Below are 23,246 nucleotides of genomic sequence, written 5' to 3' on the forward strand. Positions count from 1 at the left end.
CCACTCGTGTGGTAGAATGAATAATGGCCCTTCACCCTAGCCTTTCCCTGGTGGCCTGGGCACAGGGAGGAAGTGAAACGGAAGCAGGAACTCAGCCAGCTGGGAAAGCTGCCTGTCCTCATCCCGGAGCCTTGCCATTTGTCCTTTGCCCCAACTCACTGCATGGTCAGGGCTCTGTTGGGTGAGAGATACTCTGCCTGCACTGCCTGTTCCACAGTTGGCACAGCCTGCAGGTGTGACCCACCTGGAGCTCAGCTGTGCCTACCCTTTGGCATTCCTCATTCAGGGGCTGGCCTGTGTGTCCTTCTCAGGATCCTAGTTCACCCCCAAGTGGAGGTGTGTCCATCCCAGCAGCAGGTGCTTCCTGGTGGGAAGCCTGACCACACTGCTCATTTTGCAGCTGCTGTCCCTGCCGCCCGTCCTGCCTGGAGTTGACGGCTGAGCGGCCTCAGGCGCAGCACAGTGCTGCCAGCGGAAGCCAGCCTGGGCTGGGAGTCCCAGAGGAGTCGTGATGGGGCATCTCTGCTTCTTCCCAGTGGGGTGGGGGAGTCCCCAGCAGGTAGGAGGGGTTCTAGCCTTGGGATATGTCACACTCGGGGTGCCCTTGGCGGGACACTCCACAGGGACCTAGCACGGAAGCCAAACCCTGCAGTTTGCTGTTTGCTCCCTGTGCTTTGGCGGGTTCAGGCTGGAAGGTGTGTGCAGTTCACACATGAACACAGTGGTGTTGCAAACATCAGAAAGCCTGAGAATCAGCAGCGGTGTGGGGGCCTTTGCTGCCCCGTGAGCGTACACATGCAGCTGACCTGGGCGAGGCACCTGCTGCCTCAGGAGCGCCCTGGGCCAGCTGCCCAGGCGGTGCCTTCCCCACGACTTGAGAAATGACCGCTTTACTGCAGTGCTTAAACGTGACTCCTCTTGTTTAAAATTGCCTTCGCTGAGGTGACACGGGCTGCCCCGTTCGGCCCCTTCCCCACAGCATTGCTGACATGTGCAGAAGCCACTCAAAGGCAAAATCAGAGATCGGATATGTCCCCAGACTGCAAATCAAACAGGGAGCCCTGCACTGCAGCCTCGCTGCTGCCTTCCTCAGGTGGGCATTGTGCTTTTAGGCAAAAGTCATTTCTGTTTCCATTGCAGAGAGAATTTTGGTCTATGACCTGGGAAAATACATTGCAGATTAAATTGTGTTTTCCGACCTAAAAATTCTCTGTGGCTGGCATCAGTTTCAACCCACTAGTGGAAATAACCAGAGTTGGCATTGGAGTTCAGGTGGTCCCAACCCAGCAGTCTGATGTGGCATCCGTGTCACAAGCCCTCGCACTTCGGTGTGTGAAGGACTGGTGGCAGGGGCCCTGTCGTTTGGGCCACTCAGAATGTCACACCGGGTGTGCAGCGACCCTCCTCCTGGGATGTGGGCCGAAATGTCCTGCTTCTGTCTTGCGTGGAAGCCTTGGTGCCTTCCGGAAAGCCGTGGGCAGTAGCAGGTTGGACTCGGCCCTCCAGGCTCACGGTTTTGGGGGGTTTTCCCTAGGGTGGGGGGCAGCATTTCAAGACCCTTGGACGTCACTCTGGCTTGCAGGTTTAATTCAGACCTGCCGCCCCAAGGTTTTCACCTAGAGCCCTCTCCTGAGTGGAGCTGCTGTTGGATCTGCCCAGCTCCAAGGTCTGTGTCTGCTTCCTGCTCTGGAGCTCTGCTTGCTGAAGCCCCTCCATCAGCCCAAGCGTGGAGGGCGGTGGACTTCCTGGGGTGGGAGCTGACACTTACACCCCTAACGCTGATGGTGACTTCCAGGCAGAGCTTGCTCAGGGAGGGAATAAGAACTTCAGATGGAACCAGCTATTTATAGCAAATGTAAATCATCATTATTATCAGTTCTTGTTACAAAACACACAGAAAAAATATCCTTTTTGTTATTTAAATAGAGCACGGCTACATCGGGAAATAGTACAGATGTTAATCCACAGCCTTCCAGCTGCATCCTGGGAAATCATTGTGCTTATTCTTATTTGGAATTACTAGTAATAGGCTGTGTGTTTCTGCATGAAATTCAAATCAGGGAGGACCAATGAATTGCGATGATTGATATTATATATACACACACAGAAAATGTTGGATCTGGGGACAATAGAAATATTTATCTCTTAGAGAACTTCTATCAAACTTGCCGCTGTTAGCGATGTTGATGAGTCATGTTTATTTTAACTCAAAGTGCCAAAAGTTCACTTAGTATCCTCAGAGTTGAAACTAGCTAACCTTTGACCCATCCCTACTTGTGTTTTGAATATATCTGTAGCAAACGTGAATATGTGGCCTTTAAGATATTCTGGTAAATATTCCTAAATGCACATTTCTGTAACTTTATCCTGTTTTGTCCTCTTTTCTTGGTTGAAGTCTTGCTGATGTGGGATCTTGCGTGTGAGGAGCAGTTGTAATGATTTCTGGCAACTTTCTGTACAGAATGTGTAGCTAAGTGCCTGGGTGGTATTCCAGGGTGTCCCCCACCCAGCACCCAGCATCCCTGTCATTGTGGAATGGTAAGCCTCCTGCGGGGCCGTCATTGTGTAGGTGAGACCTGGGTGTCCCCCACCCAGCACCCAGGGGTCTGTCATTGTGTGGGTGTACCTGGGTGTCCCCCACCCAGCACCCAGCATCCCTGTCACTGTGGAATGGTAAGCCTCCTGCGGGGCCGTCATTGTGTGGGTGAGAACCTTCAGGCAGGGCTGACCATGGCACTGAGTCTCAGTTCAGAGTCTCTCTCTGACATCTCCTGCTTTTCTCAATGAAGCCTGGGCTGGTGCCACTCCTCTTTAATAAAATAAAACCGTGATATTTCCTCCCTGTCCGCCTCCTTGTTAACAAAGGGTGGCTATTTGTCTGCTTTAAAGTTGGGATTAAAAGTCTTGGAAGAAATTGCCTCACCACGTCTGCCCAGCTCACCAAACCAACCTGAGTCAGGCTTCCCTCTGTCCTGCCTCACCTCAGTAAGGTCCCAAGTTTCTCATCTGCCAACACAAGTCTGTTAGGAAGGGTTGCCAGCATTGTGGTTGCAATTCACAGCCTTCAAACTAATCTCGCCTGAGCAGAAACACTGGTGAGCCACAGGGTAGATTTGTCTCACTGTGTCCTAGTCCTTGGTGCTATTGTTTGAAGCAACTCGGGTAGTGCCTGAGTGAGCTAATTGAATACGTGGATGAGCAAAGAACATTGCTTCCAAAGGCAGCAAGTCCTCACTGACTCCATTGTTAGTCCCTGCCACCACTGGCACCTGCTCATTGAGTTTATAACCCACAGGCAGGAACAGAAACATAACAGATGCACTCAGTGTAAAAGATGAGCATGCGTGGGCGGGGAGAGACAAAGCGTTAAAATGCTGTGGTGAAGGAAAGACGAGCTCCAACCTCACTGTGACAGGTGCCGGTGGGTTCCACAGCCACTGTGCCTGCTCGGGCTCTGCACCCCACATCACCTTTAGCACCCTGGCGTGTGGATTCCTGCAGGCTTGAGCTCTGTGACACGTCAAGGATTTCAGAGAGCAGACCTCTGTTCTGTCACATGCACACGCTGGGCATCTACAATCACGGACCAAGAGAGAACCTTTGGAAACCCATGGCCGTTTGGCACAGCCACACTGTCGGAGCGCGTGACCCGGTCCAGGGTGGGAAGTACCAAACAGTGCCTGCTGCGCGGTGCTGGCTCAGGGTGTACCAAGGGGTCCCTGGGCAGGCAGAGAAGCTGACCCTTCATCCGTCCTGGTCGGGAGTTGTAGGTTACGTCCACGGGGCCAGGTAGCCGTTTTAGTCAAGTTCCTCCCACAGGAAACATACATAAATATTCACCATTAACGTGCTTAGAAAATTGCCGCAGCTTCCTGTAGCTCCACAGCAGAGTGCAAAGTGGTTACCTTTGGGACGTTGGGCCACCTTGTGCAGTGAGAGCAGCAGGCAGAGGATGCAAGAGGGGCTCAAACAGAAGTGAGGCAGAGGCGTCAGGGTGGGAGTGAAGCCCCATGCAGACGGGAGACGCTGAGGCTGACCGGCCTGCCACACACCCCTGTCTCGGCTGACCCCGGCCTGCCACGCGTCCCTGTCATGGGCCCTTCCTGTAACTCCCTGTGTGCTGCCATTTCCTGCACGGGAGACACTCTTCATTGTGGGCACTTTCTCTTCTTGTTTCAGATGGCCCCATGCTGCACGGCCCAGCTTTCATCCAGGAGCCAAGCCATGTGATGTTCCCTTTGGATTCAGAGGAGAAGAAAGTCAAGCTCAATTGTGAAGTGAGAGGAAATCCAAAGCCGCTGATCAGGTGTGTGTCCCCGCCCTGCGTGGGGCGTCTGTGAGTCAGTCAGCAACCACACAGCACAGATTCCATAAGGAGCCTGGAGGCAGGCACCGGGCCCAGGCTCAGCTCCAAGGGACTGGCTGTTTCTGGTCTGGATTTCCTGACTCATCCTCTTCCTGAAAACCCCAACAAATCTCAGTAAAATAAATTCAAGTTGAAAGCCCATTGTTTTCAGATGTGTGAGCACACTGGCCAGAACATAGAGATGCTGAGACATCTGAAAGGGGGATTTAGAACCCAAGGAAGTTCATTGCATGTGGCAGGCAGGGTTCACCTCGAGGCACCAACTGCCGTGTGTGCAGGCTCCTCCCCTGTCTGCGTGGTTGTAGTAGCTGACAAGCACTGCTGAGCTCAAACACGGTACAGGTCTGAAGGAAGTCGAGAGAGAGAGAGAGAGAGAGAGAGAGAGAAAGGAATGGGGCGAGAAGAGGGGACCAGAGATGGCGAGGGGAAGAAAACTCTCCCGCCGAGAGAATAAACCATGATGCCTTTCACATTACTAAATGAAGTCAAGGTAAACATGAACGTTCACGTGGCAGAGACTGAAGTTGGATCCCAGAGGAGCCAGTGATGGAAATTCTACCAAGCATGCCCGAGATACGGTGGTAGCGACTGCACATGTGAAAATCTTTCCAAATTTTTGAGAAAATGCAATTAGAAAAACTTTATTTTGGCATGCAAGTAATTTCAAAGTCTGTGTGTTTGAAGAACTCCACAAGCTCATGAAAAATGCATATTATCAAAAAGTTACATGGTTGACCAAAGTTCTTTGCCAAAATAAGTTTTATCTCCTAATTTAATTTCTCATTTACTTGCTGAAAGTCCCTTGTAGAAGATTTAAAGTATGAGAAAAAAAATCATAGGATACAAGAAGTGGTACAGATTAGTGGATCCACATAAGAGCTACAAAAAAATAATGTCTTGAGACGATACACAGAAAAGCCAAGAGTCCTGACAATAGAACTAAATTGAAAATAGATGCCTTGAAGAATGGATTCTCCATATAATAAAGTAAAGGACTGAAGTGGAGGTCTACCTCAGAGCATACACTGAGACCATTCCTCGGTGCAAGAGACATCGGCCCCATCCTAAAGGAGAACAGAACGTGCGTTGATGACATCAGGAAGGGAATGACACTCGCAATATGACACTACGCGTGCAACTCATAGCAGTGAATGTTTAATGCAACTTAGAACTTCCATTCAACAGAACATACCAAGTAAGCAGAATTACAAGCTCCCAATGGGGAGATGACAATTTTCATATATTTGTCATGGCAAAGGAGTAAGTATACAAGTATGTTAAAATTTGCATGTGAGAAAAAAACAAGGAGCCTTGTGGAAATACAGCAGAATACTCAAGGTAGGAAAATGAGAAAGGAATGTGCAGTAACTATGTACTAAGAGAGTCAGTCTCCCTCAGGCACTGTTACAATTCAGAGGACACGCTCTCCCTAGCCTGTCAGACTTACACGAGCAGCTGCCTGTTGGTGAAAATGTGGAGCAGACAGGGCCAGGGAGGTAAGTTGGGAACAGCCAGTGTGAAAAGCAAGCATTTTTATGAATCCTGAGAGCCACAAAACTACAGTCCTAAACATACAATATGTGCACCGTGGCCCAGGAAGTCAGCACGCCCCACTGAACTCAGGATATGTGCACCAAGCACCCGGAACTCAGCATAGCCCCATGTGCATCGCCAGCAACCTCATGGCAGAGACTCTGAGTTCAGACTCATTTCACTCCACAGATTGGACATAGGAACCTGACTTTGAGGAATTGAGGGTGTCTTCACAGCAAGCAAAGTCTGTCCCCTGCAACCCTGACCTTCAGGTGTTGGGCGGTAGCGCTGTTACTCAAGGGTTTCGGAGCAAGCGAGAGTTAAGCTGACACAGGCAGCTCTCCAGGAGAGTGTGTGAGGTCATGAGATGTGAGTTCTGCATGACCAGGAGCCTCTGCAGAGAGAGGAAGGACCAAGGACACAGCTCCCAGGGCCTGTGAGAAGCTTTGGCAAGGCCCATGCCCCCGCTCTGGCCCACCGTCACCTTTGGCAGGCAGAAGGCGCCCGGCCTCGAGGGTGCTGAGGGAGAGCATCTCTGACAGAGAACTTCCATCTGCTGCTCTTCAGGAACAGGAGGGACATCAAGGGACGTCCTGTGTCTGGTGTTTCCTAGAGCCAGGCAGTGTGTTTCAGGGTACAGTGCTCTGGACTTGGTCAAGGGGCACCAACACATTGCAAAATGATGTAGTGTCGTGGGCCAGACGTGCAGCAGAGAGCTGCTGCCTGGGTGATGGACCAGGCCAAGCCAGCACATTCAGCCTTTATTAACTTCCCGGCTTGTAGCTGGGACTTGGCTCAGCCCTTCCTGCTATGCACATGTGGGGAGTCAACCAACGAATAGAAGACCTCCAAGTCCTTCTCTGACTTCTTAAAAAATAGTTACATTTTTGAAAATTCAAGAAAATCACAGGAATGAAAAAGTCAACATCAAGATTATTATGGACCGCGAAGCCGGGAATGGGTGCTGTCAAGTAGACAGAGCTGATTGAAAACCGATAATGGCAACTTTTTCTCAGACAAACGCTCCATGTTCTGTGTAACTTGCATGTGATTTACGAAGAAGACTTTGCCTCTGTTCCAATTGAGTCACAAAGGTAAGCCAGGAACCAACTCAAGGTATCTGGTCCTACCGAGAAGAGGCTGTTCGAGGTCGGGAAGCGATGGCATTCGAGTGGTGGTGAGTGCTTGCCGGAGTAGGCACGGAGCAGAGGGCATGCCCTGCCTGTGACCGTCGGTGCCGGGAGCACAGCACAAAACATTCCTCGGCTCGGCTTCTGTCTGTTCACCCACCATCCACCCATTCAGTACGCAGTCCTTCATCCAGCAGGCCATGCCAGCCTTGAACCTCCAGGTGGAGTTGAGCACTTCTAAATGAACTGCTCTGCGTTGAATTAGAACCTCGGCTAGGTGTGAAAGATGTGTCGTCTGGGGACATTTTTAAACTCCTCGAGTCCTTGGCTGCGTCATACCCGATGAATTCCAAAATGAAGCAATCACCATGTCCCTGCTAGCGTCCTGACTCGAGGGCTGCCTCACCGGAGAAGTAGCTAGAGTTCGGCAGAGATGTTTGCCGAGTTCTGGGACATTTTGAGAGAAAGAAAGTGAGCTACAGGATGAGGAGAGGGGAAATAGCAGTGTTGGTGCTGCTTGCTGGTGAGAGAGCCACGGAAGACAGTGTGTCCAGAAAGAACCCCGATAGCTTCCCAGTGGACGCAGGGATGACAGGACATGGGGTGACAGCAAATGGCAACAGTGATGCTAGGACAGCAGGGGTGCCTCGAGCAGACAAGGTGGCATGTTTACTCTCCCCATAGTAAGAAGCTACATCAAAGTTTGTAAAGTGCTTTACATAGCAAGGACAAACGTGGGCAGCCACGATGCCGATTTTCTGTTCACAGCCAAGCGTGCGTTCAAACACTCCCCTACATGAAAAACAAATTCTACAGCAGAGTTTGCCAAATTGCTGCTTTGTTTCTGCCCAGACTGTCACCTTTAATTAGCACTGCTTTTGTAACATCCTGTTTCTAGACATGGGGGCTTGCCTTGTTATTTAAAATGAGCAATGAAAAAAACTCCTGTTTTTGAAGACTATAAGAAGAAAACTTTTAATGGTGCACGGGCCGTTCTGGGAGCACCTGCTGCTCGTCTTTATGCCTGCAGTGCATTCCCTTGGCTGCCTGGGAGCTGGAAGAAAGAGCAGAAGCCAGAGGAGAGAGATCTGACGTTTTCAGACACCTTTCTCTTGAACCTTCTCTGTCTTCCGGCTGACTGGGAGGTGCAGGCATCGGCAGGAGGGGCCCCCACTCGAGCTCTCCACGGGCTCCGCACACTCACACTTCCCTCCCAAGGACCTGGTTGGCCTCTCCTGTGCTCATCTCCTCTCCTGAGCTTTCTCTTTTCATTGTTCCCTGCCCCTCCGTTTTAAAAGGATTGACCCAGACCCAGGAAAACATAAGAAGTTCAGACTGATGCCAACTCCACTTGTATTCAAGTCCCCTCAGGAAGTCTGATGCCACTCAGTGCCCCCAGCAACCCTTGAAGACAGAAGAAATGTGCAGGCACGGACTCGAGTGCTCAACCAAGCTTATATGAAATAAATCCCAAGTCAGGAGGGACTTGCCTCTCCGAGCGCCAGTTAGCAAAGAAAAAGTTTTTTGCTACAGCAAATCCCAAAAACAGCTTCCCAGAAAAGTCACAAGGTGGAATTTTCCAGAGTTTCACTGTGCTGGTGTCAGGTTCTGCATGACCCCTCTGGTTCCCCAAGCAGCTCAGAACTCAGCTTACAGGACTCTCCAGTGTGTCTGGGCCCTTGGGGAAAATCCCTGACCCGAGAAAGTTGACTCTGCACTTACATTCCCAATCCTCAAGTGATTCCGCCAGCGCTGGGAGCTGCTGTGAGTTTTCCAGGCGTCCTTCTGTGCGCAAGGGGATGAGGAATTCAGCGCAGTCCACGTCCAGCTGCCGTGAGCAGCGACTGCGTTACAGTGAGACTGGGAGGAGAGCTTCGTAATCGACTCAAGTACAGCTCAGGAAGGACACTTTATGCTGAGCAGTCTTCCTTCTTGCGCTCCCTGTGTGCAAACCTTGGCCACAGGTGGGTCCACAGGCTTAGTGCACTGGGATTGGATTGCAGAGGCGTGTAGACAACTCAAAGGCCTTCCCATCATGCCAGCAGCTACTGCTGTGAAGAGTCTCAGGGTGCTACTCCTAGGCCCCGTCCTCTGCTTGCCACTCACATTATATTGCCATTTCCTCTTTGAGTTCGTAGATTTGTCATATTAAATTGCTCTACTATCATGTGAAGTCAGAGTTACGGCTGAGACATGATGAGCTGACTAAAGAAAAATGTCTAGGGCAGACAATTGAGAAGATTCATGTGTGTATGGGGCTGCTGCGATACAACCCACTGTCCTCTCCGTGCTTTTCACCCTGGAGGCCATGCCAGAACGTGGACAGAATGACCATGGAGCTTCGGAATGCTGGCAGAGCCCAGTACCTACCCGCTGGCAAACATAGGAAGAGCTGTGTCCTGACCCACCCTGACCAACCTCATGTTTCCACATTTTCACAAAGCCTTGGATGTGGACCGAACGTGACCTTCTATGCTACATGCACTGGAATGCTTTGCCATTCTGTAGCTGGAAGACCAACGGTCTGGCAGAGAAGTAAAACACGATGAGTCCGCTGGGAACGTGAAGTCCTTGATGGCCACGGTGGGCATGCAGAAGCGTGTGGGCAGGTGATGCAGAGAAGACTGGAGCCCTCACGAGCGGAGCAGGGGCACCTTACACATGAGTTGAGCGTTGATGGCCTGCTGAGGCCTTCGGGAGACATCCCTGCTGCCCTGCGATCCAAGGCTCACTTGGAAGTCCGAGGAGAGGTCTTGACAGAAAGAGCAAGTCCTCCGAGAGTCCGCGCTTGCGCAGTATAGACGCCAGAAGGGTGGCCCTAGCTCCCTGCTTGTGCTGTTACGTGCAGCCACGTCCACCAGGAGAGTCGGACGCACGGGGCATGTGCACGCACACGTGAGGACTTGTGCCATCTGAAACGTTAGATGAACAGCCTGCCTTTGCTCAGGGCACTTTCCTCCTGCTGCAGCTACTCATCTTTGAGTCTCCCAGTGGCTCCAACTGGGCTGTTTTTGTCCCCTGATGCTCTGTGTAGGACTTTGCGGAGGTAGAGGGACAATGTACAGTGCTCACACAATTTTCCAAGCTCAAAGCTCCTAATTATTCAACGGAGTTTTCAGAAAGAGATTCAGTTGAGTTCTCACTCTTCAGAACATTATTGGCTGCAGAACAAAGTTCAAAAGCGTCACGGCTGTTACTAGCACCTGGCTGTTGGAATGGATGGATTGGGCTAAGTGGGCACGCACATGATCCAAGCCCATAAAGAGAACAGCGCCACTTCTCTGCCTTCTTCGCTTCCCTAACGGCCCCTCTGCAGTTGGCCAGGTCAGCTTGATGGATGTTTGCATGCCAGTGGCTGATATCTTCCGAGTGATCCGTGGCTGCAGCAGCTCTGGCCCCTCGCTCCACTCCGCATCAGTAGAGTGCCTGTTCTCTGCACTCGGTGCTCAGTCTCCTCAAGCAAGCTGGCTTCCATCCCATGGAACGCACAGCAGTCTTTCCCACAGTGACATGTTCTGTCATTCCAGACCCAATGAAACGAATACCAGGGACGATCCGAGCGGCTCTGCCCAAGGAACCCAGCTGGCCGCAGCTGCACACCCACCCTGCCATGAAGTGTTTGCAGCATAGTAGGTTGTCACAGAAGCAGCAGCGTTAGTCCCGCACATCTGTTTAAGATGCCACCAAGAATGGGCAATGTTTCTGATGGTATTTTATCATGCTTTAAAAAGTCATTAATGATATTTTGTGTGATTTATGGGTTTTATATATTTTAGACAATTCCAAGATATTGATTAATACTGCAAGGCTTTATCCACTGGTGTTTTTACCCTTAGGTGGAAGTTAAATGGAACAGATGTCGACCTTGGCATGGATTTCCGCTACAGCGTGGTTGACGGCAGTCTGCTGATCAATAACCCCGATAAAGCCCAAGATGCTGGAACGTACCAGTGCATAGCAACAAACTCGTTTGGAACCGTCGTGAGCAGAGAAGCGAAGCTGCAGTTCGCCTGTAAGTAGCAGTCATACCGTGCTGCGCGCATCACTTTGAGTTTTCAAACTAATACTATTGAACCAATAGCATTTGAAGCAGCTTCCCTTGGCAAAGGCAAACATTTAAGTTTGTTGCGTGATCTTTTTTGTGTTTTTCATCTTTGGGAAACAGCTTCTTTGTAGGACAAGCTGTGGATGAGCGGGGAGATGTGTGCTGCTGCCGGGGCGCTGAGCGGTGTCGCGATGGGATTGTTTGGACACGTGGTGGCGTACGTGCGCGCCTGTTCACACAGCCTGAATGTGTGCACGTCGTGTCTGTGTGCCCAAGCAATCAGACACGCACACGTCTGAGATGGGACGTTCGTGAGTCAGCCACTGAACTGCCACTAACTCAGTCAGCAGTAACAGAAGTGCTTAGGTTAGAAAGGAAAATTAGGAATGAGGTGATACTGTAATTATGTGATACTTTTCCTTATTTCATGAGGTGGAGAAAAATGTGAAACTACTAAAATTATAAGAAAAAGAGACGAAGTGTCACTTACATTTCACATTGCCAGTTAAAATGTTTAAAGGAGGTTCTGTCTTTATGGATACTGCTTAACGGAAGTCTGTGAATGTGTGGAAGAAAGTGGAATTCAGAATTCAGTTGAAAATAGCGTCTGCAGAACGAGCTGGAGGAGCCGTGTGGGTGCAGGACCCTTGGTGACCGTCCTCTGCTGCTGCGGCCTTCGTATGTCCGCGTGTGAAAGCCCAGCTCCTGCCGCAGAGCGTCGGAGATGAAAGAATGCCGGATAGCCAGCGTTGCATCTTCTAGGGCTGTTTGCAGGCCTCTGTATCCGCTGAAAGAGGAGCCTTCTCAGCACTGTGTGCTTGCGGGGTTCCAGGATGCCTCTGGGGGTGAACGTCCTGGGCTCGCCTGAGCGTTCTCTGATGGAGAGTGCAGAACCAGGCTGATGTCCACGTCTAATCACTGTGCTTGGATTGAATGCAGACACATTTAAAACAAATAATAATACTAAAGGCTGAATCACAGACTCTGAAGGTGAAAAAAGTCTCAGTGTTGAGTAACCTTGCGATTCTTTGATTGGGGGTTTCATGGTGCAGGAAGTACTTAACAACATCAGTCCGAAGTGGAGAAGTGTACAGTGTGGCCAGTCATGTTCTAGCTTACACGAGCCAGTGAATTGCCAGCCTCTAGTCCAGGTATTTATGCTGCCTGAAGAGACAGAATGACAGAGCCTCCCCTTCAGGGACCATGGTCTACACAGAACCGTTCAACCCAAGGGAGACTCTGGCCCTCACTGGGCCTGCGCCGGGTTGGTTGGAGGGTTGATCTGTGTGAGCCTTCAGCTGGTGCATGCCTGCCTGGAGATCTCTGCAGAGTGCTGGTGACAGAAATTCACCCGCTTGCCACACAACACCCTGCTAGGCAGCCGATGGCTGCAGGGCTCCAGGAGGGTCTGCATCACGTCGTCTGTGTGGAGCCAGATAGCTCAGCCCCGTCCCTTTCCCTCCCGCTTCCTCCACAGCCCCCGCTTGTCTGAACTCAGCAACTCGTGTGGCTCCGTGCAAGTGCAAGCAGTTCTGCACTCGTGTGGTGACCTCCACAAGGTTACCGGGAATTATGCCATGATGTGAACTGCTTTTCCAATTAATGCAGCTAAAACAAAACTCAGTTCTAGAACACTGGTCTGGTATTGTAACTGTATTTTGAACATAGTCTTGTAAAATATGAGATTTGACTTGTCATGAATTTCTGTTAATCCAGATCTACCCTGACATGTCATTTTGTTAACCTAAATTCAGAATGTCATATTTATCCCTATTAAATTCACCTTCTGAGCAGTGACCCCTTGTTCCACCACATTTGAAATTGTTTCATTTTTTTTTTCATCTGACATATTGATTGTCTTTGTAGTTCAATGTCAGCAGACAATCTGATAAGTGCATCTCCTTCCATATAACTGACCCAACAAGTGGACCAGGCCAGGACACAGCTGTGCTCCAATGAGATTAAACCTTTGCATCGATGTTTTGTGTAGCCTTGTTCGCCCAGCCTTGTGTGCCACGCTGCCCCCTGCTGCCACTGTTGTTCTCGGGGGAGTGAGAAGGTTGCCCAGTGCCCTGTGGGGTCAGCCTGGTGTGTTTCTCACTTACCCATCCCTGCGTGGCCCTGTGTCTCGGGAGCCCGCTGTGCTCCATCTGTCATGAAGCAGCCAGAGTCATCTTTGCACAGTGGAAACTGGATCACTCGATGTTGTTTCTTTGTGCCTTCCACAGTACTAGACTGCATGTCCTGTTCCTTAGCAAGGTCTCTTACTCACTTCTCCTAGGGCAGACCACCTTTCCCGCAGGTCCCTCCAGGGGGCCCTCTGCCTGGTTGGCATCCTGGTGCCCTTGGTCCTGGTTGGCAGCCAGGTGCCCTTGGTCCTGGCTGCGTTGAGGACTCCCGGTTCTCGGCTGAGGTGCAGCCCCAAAGGGGGGACATTGCTGCAGGCAGCTCCCGTCTTCCCTCCCTCCAGCGTCTGTGTCCACACAGCAGCAATGCTCACCAGTTGTTGGCACTTGATAGGTCTGAGTTTCTTTCCTGTTTGCTATTTGGCTTCTCTGAGAGCAGTCTCATCTGTCCTTCTGTCCCCAGAGTCAGTTGCCATGTGTTTGAAGGCATCCCTGAACTGACTGCCCACTCAGTAACACAGCAAAACACTGCCCTGTGGGGTGTGAGCATGGGGTGGGCTCGGGGGACCACCCTCCTGCTCTGGCCATCCTCTGGGGCTCACCCTTGGGAAGCTGTCATTTCTAGGCTTGTGTGTAGCCTTTCTAAACTCAGCGCCAGCCACGGGATGCTGCCTGTATAACCGTTCTCGGTCGCTCAGAACAGAAGATCTCCAGCTGGAGATGGGAGTGGGGCAGCAGCATCTTTCACAAGGTGCAGGTTTGCTTCCTCCCAGCATTCCCGTGATTGCCAGGAAAGGCGTGCTGCTTTCTGATCACAATCAGTCCACTGTTCGATGGGAGTCAGAATATTTCTTAATCTTCAATCATGTAGTTTTGTGGCTAGAAAAGGCTCTTGAAGGTTTGCTGGCCTGCAGATTGAAGTAGCTGAATTACGCATTGTTCCTGCCTCGTGAGAGGCAGGGCCAGGACAACCCAGCCTCCCACACCTGATCGGGCCACCCTGGTTCTCCTGGGCCTTAGGACTCCCTTAATGCATGGGAAAGAATCCCTCCGTCTTTGAGTACTGCGTCAGAGTGTTCCAGTCTTATTTATCAACTTTACATGATGTTCAAAGGACCATCTTTCAAGGACTCTCTCTATACTATAAGTTATTAAAGAGCGTTTCCATGTTTTTGTCAGCAGAGTTTGGAAAATTTTGTATTTATCATTTTTAAATTGAGCTCGTTCACATAGGTAAAAATCTCCAGTTCTCTGGTGGTGCTTTCTCCAAGACCTGTTCCTCTCAGCCCTGTCCGTCCAGACCTTCGGAATGGAAACTTTCCTGGGGTTAACTAGGCATGGTGCAGCTGTGCGGTGAGGGGGCCTCCTGAGCAGAGCTGAGGGTGCCTCCTGAGCGGAGGTGAGGGGGCCTCCTGAGCGGAGGTGAGGGTGCCTCCTGAGCGGAGGTGAGGCTGCCTCCTGAGCGGAGGTGAGGCTGCCTCTTGAGCAGAGGTCAGTGTATGTAATTTGAAGTATGCGTTTAGCCTTCATTCAGTCTGCGTTGTTAAGCCATCAGCACCCACTCTCCACTAACCTTCTGCGTTCTCTTGTTCTACCCTCCTGTATGTCCCCTGGAGCTAAACTTCTGACTGGCTCATTTGCCCAGATAGCTGTGGCTGAAGAAATGTTGAATGCTGTTGTCCCCGCCTCATTGGGGCCAAAGGAATGACTGGCTCAGGGTGAGCGCCTAGCCCGGCAGACCTCAGTTAGCTCAGGGTGAGCGCCCTAGCACAGCTCCACCATGGAGTCTCTTCTCTCCAAAGTAAATTCTAGTACTTACTTCCATACTTGGAAGATACTCATACTAATGTTTAAGTATTTCTTTATCTATTTGAAAAAGCAACAGAGAAAGAGACAGAGAGCTCATCCTGCTACTGTTCACTCTCCAAATTCCACAATAGCTAGAACTGGGCCAGCTCAGCACCAGGCACCCGGAACCCAGTCCTCGTCTGCCTGGGGCTGCAGGAACCCCTAGAACTGCGCCAGCTCAGTGCTGGAACCCAGTCCTCGTCTGCCTGGGGCTGCCAGGGACCCCTAGAACTGGGCCAGCTCAGCACCAGGCACCTGGAACCCAGTCCTCCTCTGCCTGGGGCTGCAGGGACCCCTAGAACTGGGCCAGCTCAGCACCAGGCACCTGGAACCCAGTCCTCCTCTGCCTGGGGCTGCAGGGACCCCTAGAACTGGGCCAGCTCAGCACCAAGCACCCGGAACCCAGTCCTCCTCTGCCTGGGGCTGCCAGGGACCCCTAGAACTGGGCCAGCTCAGCACCAGGCACCCGGAACCCAGTCCTCGTCTGCCTGGGGCTGCTAGGGACCCCTAGAACTGGGCCAGCTCAGTGCTGGAACCCAGTCCTCGTCTGCCTGGGGCTGCCAGGGACCCACGAGCCTCACAGCATTCAGGCGTGCAGCAGCAGGAAGCTGGACCACAGAGCTGAGCCAGGCTGCAAGCCCCAGCCCTCTGATGGGGAGACAGCATTACAAAAAGCGTCATCGTCACCGCACCACACTGCCTCTCCACCTGCTTGTCCTAGTAGGTAGGGATGCGTGTGGGTACAAAGTTGATAAGTAGATAGGTGGGTTGATTTGGAAGGTAGAGTATCAGAAAAGGAAAGACGGACACACAGAGACAGAAAGATCTGCCATCCCTTGGTTCACTCACTAAACAGCTCTAACAGCTGGGCTGGGCCAGACCAGAACCAGGACCTAGGAGTTGCACCCAGGTCTTCCATGGGTGCCTAGGCCATCACCCACTGACCGCCGGCACATAAGGCACTGGGACTCCAACGTGCACTCCACCATAGGGTGCGGGTGTACAGACGATGACTTAATGTGCTGTGCAGCACACTTGCTCCAGTCCTGCATTCTCAAGAGAAGGATAGTAAGTACGTGTGGGTGCTGGGGACACAGCACTGGAGCCATGTGCCCTGCGCCTGGATTCAGCCCTTCCTGTAACCCTGCAGCCTCTGACAGGGAGCTTCTCCCAAATAAAAATGCTATGTGGAAAGCTCCTACAGCATGGTCTAGCCTACAGTTATGGCTCCTGCCAATGGATGGTTCACATTGGCTGCTGTGCTAAACTTATCCCACTTACTTGTCAACCTGAGAGAGTCTGGAGAGCGTTTGTGTTTTCCAAGACAGGGATGTGAATAAAGTCATTTTTGCTGAGGTCACAGCTGCAGGCACAAGACCGAGCCTGTGTCCCCTGACGCCTACACAGACCCCCATTAACGGGGTGTCACTTGCGGTATTCTGCCAAGCCGCTTAAGCTGTGTGAGCCCAGTGGATTCCTGAGCCAGCCACAGATCTGGGTGACTGACAGCATGGTTCCTTTGGAGACACAACTTTGATTTTTCGTTGCATTTGAGTCTTTTGATATGGCACATCCATCTCAATTGTTTTGTTTTTAATTTTTTAGTAACAGGCATTCTCGGTGCCATCATGCTGTTGATTTACAGCTAACCTCTAAAAGCACCATGTTGTATTCAGAATTATGCATGTATTTGTGCCTCTAATTTTAATATAATGGGTTTCAGGTTCCATAACGAGAATAATTAATAACAATATTTCTGCTCTAAAAGTTAAGATGCAAATTTCCAATGTATTGCAAATAGGCTGTGGAGCACTCTGAACATTGATATTTTATGGTAATAACTCTGGGCTGGTAAATGGTCTGTCCCCAAGCAGTAAATGACATATTATTGTACGTCTCTTCCTCCCGTTGCGCTCCTCCCCCACACGTGAAAAAGATGCACTTTAAATGTCGATTATTACAGAGAGCTTCCAAGAGAATAATCTAATAATGCTGGAGTTTAGCCCGTGAAACTGATGGCTTGAAAAGCATTGCTCAGGACCTTCTTGTTGCAAGTTCAGCCATTGTGTCACAGTTCAGATCTGCAAAATGAAAGCACTTAGAGCACTCGTCATCGCAGCTCCTGGCGGTGGCCATCCTCACAGAAGCAGCTTCCAGGTTGCACACGATCCTGATTCCCTACCTGCTGGAAGGAGGCTGGTGTTGTCTGGGCCGTGGGCAAGGTGCTACCCTCCGGACGAAGTCCAGGCCGTGCTCGCCTCTGTTGAGGCCTCGCTGCAGGTCAACAGGGATGCTAGGCTTAAACACCGTGAGCTTGCCTGAGCCTGTTACAGACAAGACAAAAGCAGGGGAGGGAAAACGAGGGCCGTTGTGTGGCGGGAGCCCCAGGGTGTGAGCGCAGGTCTGCTCGTCCTTCCTCTGACCTCCAGCTCTGGCTCCTAAGTGAAAAGTAATTCAATAAACCAATCCGCTCTGAGGCTGCTTTCATTTTACTTTATCTGTAAAGTGTCAGCCAGCACTTTTTTAGGATGAAAATATCAAATGAATTACAGCAACTGATAAGACAGCCTTATTGAAAAAGATACTTCTTATGACAACTTCAAGAAACCTTGCCTTGGTTCCTAACTGGACCATTCTCTGGCAGGGCAGTGGTTGTGGAGGAGGTGGGAAAAGGGACTCGTGCTCATCATGCTGTTGTGTTGGCACCCGGCACTTGGGCACTCAGCGTGCTGCTCTGCGTTTGCACCCCACACTCGGGCACTCAGCGTGCTGCTCTGCCTTTGCACCCCACACTCGGGCACTCAGCGTGCTGCTCTGCCTTTGCACCCATCCCTCGGGAGCTCAGCATGCTGCTCTGCCTTTGCACCCGGCACTTGGGCACTCAGCGTGCTGCTCTGCCTTTGCACCCATCCCTCGGGAGCTCAGCGTGCTGCTCTGCCTTTGCACCCGGCACTTGGGCACTCAGCGTGCTGCTCTGCTTTACACCCATCCCTCGGGAGCTCAGCATGCTGCTCTGCCTTTGCACCCGGCACTTGGGCACTCAGCATGCTGCTCTGCTTTGCACCCATCCCTCGGGAGCTCAGCGTGCTGCTCTGCCTTTGCACCCGGCACTTGGGCACTCAGCATGCTGCTCTGCTTTGCACCCATCCCTCGGGAGCTCAGCGTGCTGCTCTGCTTTGCACCCGGCACTTGGGCACTCAGCATGCTGCTCTGCCTTTGCACCCATCCCTCGGGAGCTCAGCGTGCTGCTCTGCCTTTGCACCCAGCACTTGGGCACTCAGCGTGCTGCTCTGCTTTGCACCCAGCACTTGGGCACTCAGCGTGCTGGTCTGCCTTTGCACCCATCCCTCGGGAGCTCAGCGTGCTGCTCTGCCTTTGCACCCATCCCTCGGGAGCTCAGCATGCTGCTCTGCCTTTGCACCCATCCCTCGGGAGCTCAGCGTGCTGCTCTGCCTTTGCACCCGGCACTTGGGCACTCAGCGTGCTGGTCTGTGTTTGCACCCCACACTCAGGCACTCAGCGTGCTGGTCTGCCTTTGCACCCATCCCTCGGGAGCTCAGCGTGCAGCTCTGCCTTTGCACCCGGCACTTGGGCACTCAGCATGCTGCTCTGCTTTGCACCCATCCCTCGGGAGCTCAGCATGCTGCTCTGCTTTGCACCCGGCACTTGGGCACTCAGCGTGCTGGTCTGTGTTTGCACCCCACACTCGGGCACTCAGCGTGCTGCTCTGCCTTTGCACCCATCCCTCGGGAGCTCAGTGTGCTGCTCTGCCTTTGCGCCCGGCACTTCGGGCACTCAGCGTGCTGCTCTGCCTTTGCACCCGGCACTTGGGCACTCAGCGTGCTGGTCTGTGTTTGCACCCCACACTCGGGCACTCAGCGTGCTGGTCTGCCTTTGCACCCATCCCTCGGGAGCTCAGCGTGCTGCTCTGCCTTTGCACCCGGCACTTGGGCACTCAGCGTGCTGGTCTGTGTTTGCACCCCACACTCGGGCACTCAGCGTGCTGCTCTGCCTTTGCACCCATCCCTCGGGAGCTCAGTGTGCTGCTCTGCCTTTGCGCCCGGCACTTCGGGCAGGCTGCTCTTTAGACCCTGAGCACCGCCCTGTGTACCGAGATCTCCCACTGCTCATTGTTTACCCAGTAGAGCCACAGTGAAATAGACAGTCGGAACCATAGCTGGGAGTTTGATCGGTGGCCAGATTCAGGCCCGGCTTGGCTGACTCCTAATTAGGGAGGCTGCCTAACAGGCAAACTTCTTTTTGCGTCCTGAGCAATAAAATGTTGACAGATGACCATCTGGATAAATAATTTATGAATATTTACATCTATTAAGAGCTAATCAAATTTTATCCAGTATTTGCATGTCAAAACTGAAAATATCATATGAAAAGATTTGATCTTCAATGAAAGTGGAATGTATCTCATTTGAGCAGATAAAAGAATTCAAATAAAAGCTTGTGAAGTTTCTAGAATAATGCCTAGAATAGGTAGTTTCTGCTACCATATGTGGAACTAAGAACACGTAAGGGTGGCAGTCAGCCGTGTGAGCACAGAGGTTGTCCTTTACACCTCGTGATTTTGCACAACCCACGCAGCTCCTCTGCCGTGTGGTCTGAGGTCTCCCCAAGGGCGGAATGTTTGTTCATGTCCTGAGAGAGAAAAGGAGAGATGGACTGACAAAGTTCCAGAGAGTTCAAAAAACATGGCACGTCTGACGCCTGGCAGCCAAGATCTGGTCAAACAGACCAGATTGTAGAGATCTTTTTAAAATAACAGCTGGAATGAAGGGTAGGCCTGGTGCTGACGGCGTGCCCCGTGGGTGCAGGAGTCACCCCCGGCTGCTCCCTATCCGATCCAGCTCCCTGCTAATGTGCCTGAGGAAACAGCAGAAGGTGGCCAAGTGCCTGGCTCTCCTACCGGGGAGGTAGAGTTACAGATTTTCATTTTATGACAAAATTTCATAGTCCTTGGGATTTCCCCAACCCCTTCCTATGCCGTGCCCCCATGGTGGGTTCCTCCACCTTGGTGCAGTGTTACAATTCAATTCCAGTCATGATTCCTTCATTGCAAGCATGTACAATGCATAGAGTCCTGCATCTTATTGTCCAGATTAATTCAGCTGTTTCTGGGGGAGACCATCTCTGGTCTGAGAGCAGAGCTGACAGAATATCATCCCATCCAGTGAAAAGCCACAACAAAATGTCCACAACAATTTACATCACTATGGAGTTCATTGGCATGGTACTGAGTGACCAATATGTTAGAAAATGCAAGTTCTTAACCACATCCTGTGACTACTTCATTGACATTTCAATTTTAGTTTAACAGTTGAGGCACAGAACAGTTTTAGGAGGGGTGTGCAGAGAAATCTTCAATACCTTAGTGAGAAGTAACTAATCTTTGTGTCCTACCTAGCATGGTATATGTGAGTCCAAGCTGACTGTTTCCTGTCTGGTTCTAAGCTTTCCTTATTGGTCTCTGTCTATCTAATCTAATTTTTTTGCGGGGGTGGGGGGCGCGCTCTGGAGCAACTCTGATGGTCATTGCAAGAGAAGGTGGGGATCCAAAGTTGAAACTAAGTAAGGAGCAGAGAAAGCTCCCGTGCCGATCCCGAGGGAAGTTTACCGTTCTGTTTCAGAGGTCTGCTCAGGGCTCCCGGCTGTTGTTCCGATGCATTAGATGCTGGGAGGTTTTAAGCTGAGTGACAGCTTTATTCTGCTTTTTCCAGATGCTTTGGGAGGGTGGGAATGTGTGGCCAACGCGAAGTAGATGATCCTGTGCTGAGAGTGGCTGAAGTGCGTGAAGCAGTGTAGAGTGTGAGAGAAGTGCCGTTGCCTTCACGTCGTATCTCCCCTTAAGTGTTTTGTTGCCTTGTGTGTGTGTGTGTAGATTTCTAAAAGTGAGAAGTGCCCTGCAAGAACAGTTGTGCTCAGTACAACACTTCTCATTCATCCAGGAAACTTCGATGTTTCTGATCTCAATACCCTGCTAACCTTTGGGCACTCACAGTTCTGTGAGTGCGTGTCCCGTGTCAGAGAGTGCACTAATTCCATGCGTGTCATTCATCGGCTTAGTTATTTACTAAGTCATGCAGCCGTCCCCACTGACTCCCGAAGGCATCCGTCACCGTATGAAGGAGTCTGTGCCCACGTAGAGCCGCTGCGCGTGCCCCAAGCCCAGCCACCACTCAGCTACTTCCCGTCCCGATGCGTCGCCCCATGCCGGATGCTTCGTATGAACAAAGCTGTGATAGATGGGGGCCGCCATGATTTGTTGCTTTCAGTCAGTGTGATGTTGTCAAGATTCACATGTGCCGGAGCATGCGTCAATGCCTCGTCTCTTTTATCTGCTGTCATGCAGGTTAACACTTTATTTATCCCTTAACCAGTTGGTAGAGATTGGGGCTGTTCCTATTTTGGTGGTATCAGGAATAATCTTATGAACACGCTATCTTCAGTTTTTCACATGAATGGCTGTTTTCATTTCTATGCACTGGGTTCTTGTGCGTGAGATTTCTCTCTTGAATGGGCACTGTGTAGTTCAGATTTTCAGCAACAGCTGATTGGCTTGCGTCCCCGTACGGCACCCCAAGTGGGGTTCATTTCCCACCTCTTCGCCCCCACTGTTGATGCTAGCCAGCGTCTCGGGGTGAGCTGTTGAGGGCAGCTTGTGTGTCCCTCTGTCCTGCAGGCGGCTCGTGTGTCCCTCTGTCCAGCAGGCGGCTCGTGTGTCCCTTAGGGCTGATGACACTGTTTCCTGCTGAGCTCTTAGCTGCCCTTGCCTCTCCTGTGGACGTGCATCTATTCCAGCGTTTTGCCCATTTTTAATTGCGTTATCTTTTGTTGGATGGCACTGTTTCTTGACATGCTCCTTATACAAGCCCCTTGTGAGATTATGACTTGCAAGTATTTTCACTCATTTATGCCTTGTCTCTTCTCTTCCTGCTTGGTATCACTTGAAGCGTGAAGCTTTTATTTGATGACATACGGTGGATGGATGCTCTCTTGTACAGTGTGTGATCTTGTTATCATGCATCTAATAAATGATTGCCAATCCAAGGTCAAAAACGTTTACTCCTATGTGTTCTAACAGTTGTAGGTTTTCCTCCTTTGGAATTCGTGTTTTTAACACCTTGAGGTGCTCTTTCAGAAGTGTGCGTGTTTAGAATTACTCTGATACGTGTCTGTCCCAGCAAGCTATGTTGAGACTGTCCCTTCTTGATTGATTAATCCTGACACTTCTGTGGGAAGTCCACTGGCTAAAACCGAGGCTTGATATCCATTTTGATGACCATTTGCAGGCAAGAATTTCATATATATTGCACCGAGATACAGTTATCTTTTCATTCCACGCATTTGTACCCTTGTTTGGTCATCACTAGGTCTACACAGAAGTGAATGAACATGCTGTTCACAGCACTGCGCCCTGGAGCTCAGGCCAAGCGGGGTCGTCTGACTCCAGCTGAGGAAGCCACAGCCCAGGCTCCTTCCCCAGAGGCTGCACCTCACAGTTACTGTGAGAATCAGAAAATACATGCCATGTGTCTGTTCTGCAGTCGGGCAAAGCAGCTGGAGTTCTACGGCTACAAGCTAACAGCCTCTTGTGGTTTCGGCTTTAAATCAGAGATTTTAATTATGGATCATCCTTAAATACGTAGTTAGCTGTAATTTTCGTTCTATGAAGATATATATAGAACTTTCACATGTATGACAGTGGCATGAAAGCCACCCCACACCTCTGTGCAGAGAGAACCCATGTCCTCAGAGAGTATCTCCGCCCACAATGATGGAGCAGGTGTCCCTGTTGAAGCCTTACTTCTTCTTGAAAACCCTCTTACATGCCAAGAGAGCCCCAGCTTTTACTAATTTAAAACTGGTCAGAGGAAACCTTTGTCAGTGCAGCGATGGCCCTGTGTCCGCCATGGATGGTGGATACACAGATGCTAACTTGGCAGCTCAAGAAGACAAAGCAAAACTGAGATTTCTGCGAGCTTAGGGATCTAGGCAATTTGGAGTTGGTTCTCTCGGGAACCCTACTTCTTTCCTTTTCCCCAAGAATGCATACCTTATTGTTTTAGTCTAGATGAAAGTCCAAAGAGGCCATCGACTCATTTTTAGTTCACGGTTTGAACACCCCTTCCGTGTGCTTGGGCTGTGGACTTTTTCCAGGGCCCCTTTACTGCGGGATTGGTCCTCGG

General features: G+C 51.0%; 1 protein-coding gene across 1 annotated transcript in view; it reads left to right on the plus strand.

Annotated features, from left to right (window-relative positions):
• The window catches only part of CNTN4 (contactin 4), a 277,582-nt gene that overhangs the window by 112,648 nt on the left and 141,688 nt on the right, over window positions 1-23,246 (plus strand). The window contains exons 3-4 of the mRNA XM_040995092.1: window positions 4,180-4,306; window positions 10,866-11,041. Of these exons, the coding sequence (XP_040851026.1) occupies window positions 4,180-4,306; window positions 10,866-11,041 (303 nt within the window). The remainder of the gene's footprint in view (window positions 1-4,179; window positions 4,307-10,865; window positions 11,042-23,246) is intronic.

Source organism: Ochotona curzoniae, unplaced genomic scaffold (genome assembly GCF_017591425.1).
Source record: "Ochotona curzoniae isolate NIBS_2020 unplaced genomic scaffold, NIBS_Ocur_1.0 contig_908, whole genome shotgun sequence".
NCBI lineage: Eukaryota > Metazoa > Chordata > Mammalia > Lagomorpha > Ochotonidae > Ochotona > Ochotona curzoniae.